The sequence below is a fragment of the Acomys russatus genome, chromosome 31 (assembly GCF_903995435.1).
Source record: "Acomys russatus chromosome 31, mAcoRus1.1, whole genome shotgun sequence".
NCBI lineage: Eukaryota > Metazoa > Chordata > Mammalia > Rodentia > Muridae > Acomys > Acomys russatus.
In genome coordinates this window covers 2,629,984-2,632,341 of record NC_067167.1, presented here as the reverse complement: position 1 = coordinate 2,632,341, position 2,358 = coordinate 2,629,984, and the positions used below count along the sequence as shown (strand labels likewise).

Sequence of the window (2,358 nt, the reverse complement as noted above, 5' to 3'; positions counted from 1 at the left end):
CCCCTGCTCCCCCTTCTCTGAGGTTAAGCCCTGGAGACTTAGGGCCACCCTGATGACATCACTTTCGTCACTTTCGTAATCCCCATCTCCACATGGGTGTCATCCTGGACCCCGGGTCCTGCTTCACTGTGAACTTTGGTGTTGAGGTCCTAGCTCCACAGCTAGCTACAACCTTTCTGACAGGCCCTTGGGGACACGACCAACCCAAGCTACTCCCGCCTGTCACCCACTGTCACCCACACGCTCCCTGTAACACCTCATGGCTGTGAGTGTTGCTAAAATCCCATCTCAAGGCAGAGACACGAACAACTCCTTCCCCTTCCCAAATTGCCACAGGCAGACATAGACCCATCCATACGGTTCACTTGGGTCTGGAGAGTTTCTTGGGTCACCTTATGGAGTATACTGAGGGGGTAGAAGGGTGTGGGTGCTCCTCCTCCCCAACAGGCCCCAGAAAGCCTTACACTAGCCTCCTCAGCCCTTAGACTCCAGGCCCTTAGAAGCCATACTTAGGGTGAGTTGTATATAAACTAGGTGCCAGGGAGAGCCTGGGTACTCGGGTGAGAGTCTTGTGAGCCCCAACCACTCCATGGGGTGTGGAAACAGTCAACAGGCCTGGTTGGTATGATCCTCCTCCACCTCCACCCCACCTATCCCATCCCACCCCCCCCCATCCCCCCCCCACCCCACCCCCCCCCCCCCCACTCTACCCCACCCCCACTCCCTCTGGCCACCTGGGTCCCTCTAAACTGGGGGCCTCAGGTCTTGTGCACACATAGCAAACCCAGGGGTGTGCCCGCTGACACCGCCTGACTCCACACATGCACAGATGCGCACACACAGTGCAGGTAGAACTCACTGTCTGTATGTGTGAACACATGAGTGTAAAAACAGGCCCAAGTACGCAGAGTGCACTGTGGGGGTGTTGTGAACATGGCCAGTGTCGGGGCGGGGTGGGGGGGGAAAACACGCGTGAACAGAATGGCTGTGGCTTGAGCAGGGGACAGAAGGGCCTGGAGATGGCGCTGGTGACGGCCTGCCTTCCCCTCCCTAGGGGACCCACCATGTCCTCTTTCATGCACTTGTCTTCTGACACCTCCAGCCATCTAAGGTCAGACTTGGTCCTTGGAGTAGCGCAGAGTGTGGCATCAGAGCTCTGGGAGAGATCTTACTGGAGGTAGTAGGTATTTGTATAAGGGCTTTGAAGCATGACTAGAAGTTCCCTATTTAAAAACAAATTATTTATTAATTACACAGTGTTTTGCTTGCACGGCCAGAAGAGGGCACCAGATCTCATTGTAGACGGTTGTGAGCCACCACGTGGTTGCCGGGAATTGAAGTCAGGACCTTTGAAAGAGCAGGCAGTATGCTCTTAACTGCCGAGCCATCTCTCCAGCCCTAGAAGTTCCCTATTCCGAGCTCTCAAGAGGCTGCCTTTCCTTGTGTGGGCCAGCGTAGGAAAGGGATGCTGGGCCGGCTAGGGATGTAGGCTACGTCAGGATGGCTACCAGGATGGGAAAAAAAACGAGAGAGAGAGAAGGAATGTGTTTTAAGGATAGGTGTAGGGCCTGCAGTTCCCACAGGCTGCCCGAACCTCTCACCTGTCCCTTCACAGCAGCACGCCAGCCTGGTGATGTCTCAGGATCCCTATAAAGTGAGCACATTCGGGAAGCCATACGCAGTGGCCATGCAGTACCTGTGGCGGGACGCGGGCATCCGCGCTTGCTACGAGCGCAGACGTGAATTTCACCTGCTGGACTCAGCGATGTAGTGAGTCCCGGGGTCTGTGGGAGGAGGGGTTGTGCGGTCGGAGCGTGGGGAAGGGTGGAGGGCAGAGGCAGGAGGGCACGGGAACAGAGGTCGTGCCCAAGGGGCGTGGTCATGTGGGTAAGGCTGCCGGGACACTGCCGGCCGCGGAAGGGGTCTGGACTGGGGTGTGGTCAGGCTTGGGGCCAAGTCTCAGAAGGTGGAGTCAAAGGGAGAAGGAGGCCGGGAGGCCGGGTGAGGGCGCACGGAGGTGGGGGGAAGGGGCCAGAGAAAAGCCGAGGGGTAGCTACCTGGCTCTGCCCAGTAGCCTCGAACTCTCCATGAGGTCCGAGCTGTGACTGGCCCAGATGTGTGACCCCCCCACTAGATCAGTGTCCCTCCAGCGCCTTAGGCAGCACAGGATCCCCACGGGGCTGATGGACAGAACAGGCCCCGAGGTCTTCAGGGGTCTCCTGCCCCAGTCGGGTCCTAATTAAGTCCCAGCATCATGGATCTCACTCCACAGCTACCTGTCACACCTGGAGCGCATCGCGGAGGACGGGTACATCCCCACAGCGCAGGACGTGCTGCGCAGTCGCATGCCAACCACAG

General features: G+C 58.1%; 1 protein-coding gene across 2 annotated transcripts in view; it reads left to right on the top strand.

Moving 5' to 3' along the window:
• Positions 1-2,358, top strand: part of Gna15 (G protein subunit alpha 15) — a 29,096-nt gene that overhangs the window by 11,992 nt on the left and 14,746 nt on the right. Inside the window, exons 3-4 of one of the 2 annotated variants that reach the window (XM_051172848.1) lie at positions 1,619-1,770; positions 2,273-2,358. The exon at positions 2,273-2,358 is cut by the window's right edge and continues 43 nt beyond it. In XM_051172848.1, the coding sequence (XP_051028805.1) occupies positions 1,619-1,770; positions 2,273-2,358 (238 nt within the window). Of the gene's footprint in view, positions 1-1,615; positions 1,771-2,272 lie in introns of both variants that reach the window. The other variant, XM_051172847.1, reaches the window with a different exon arrangement.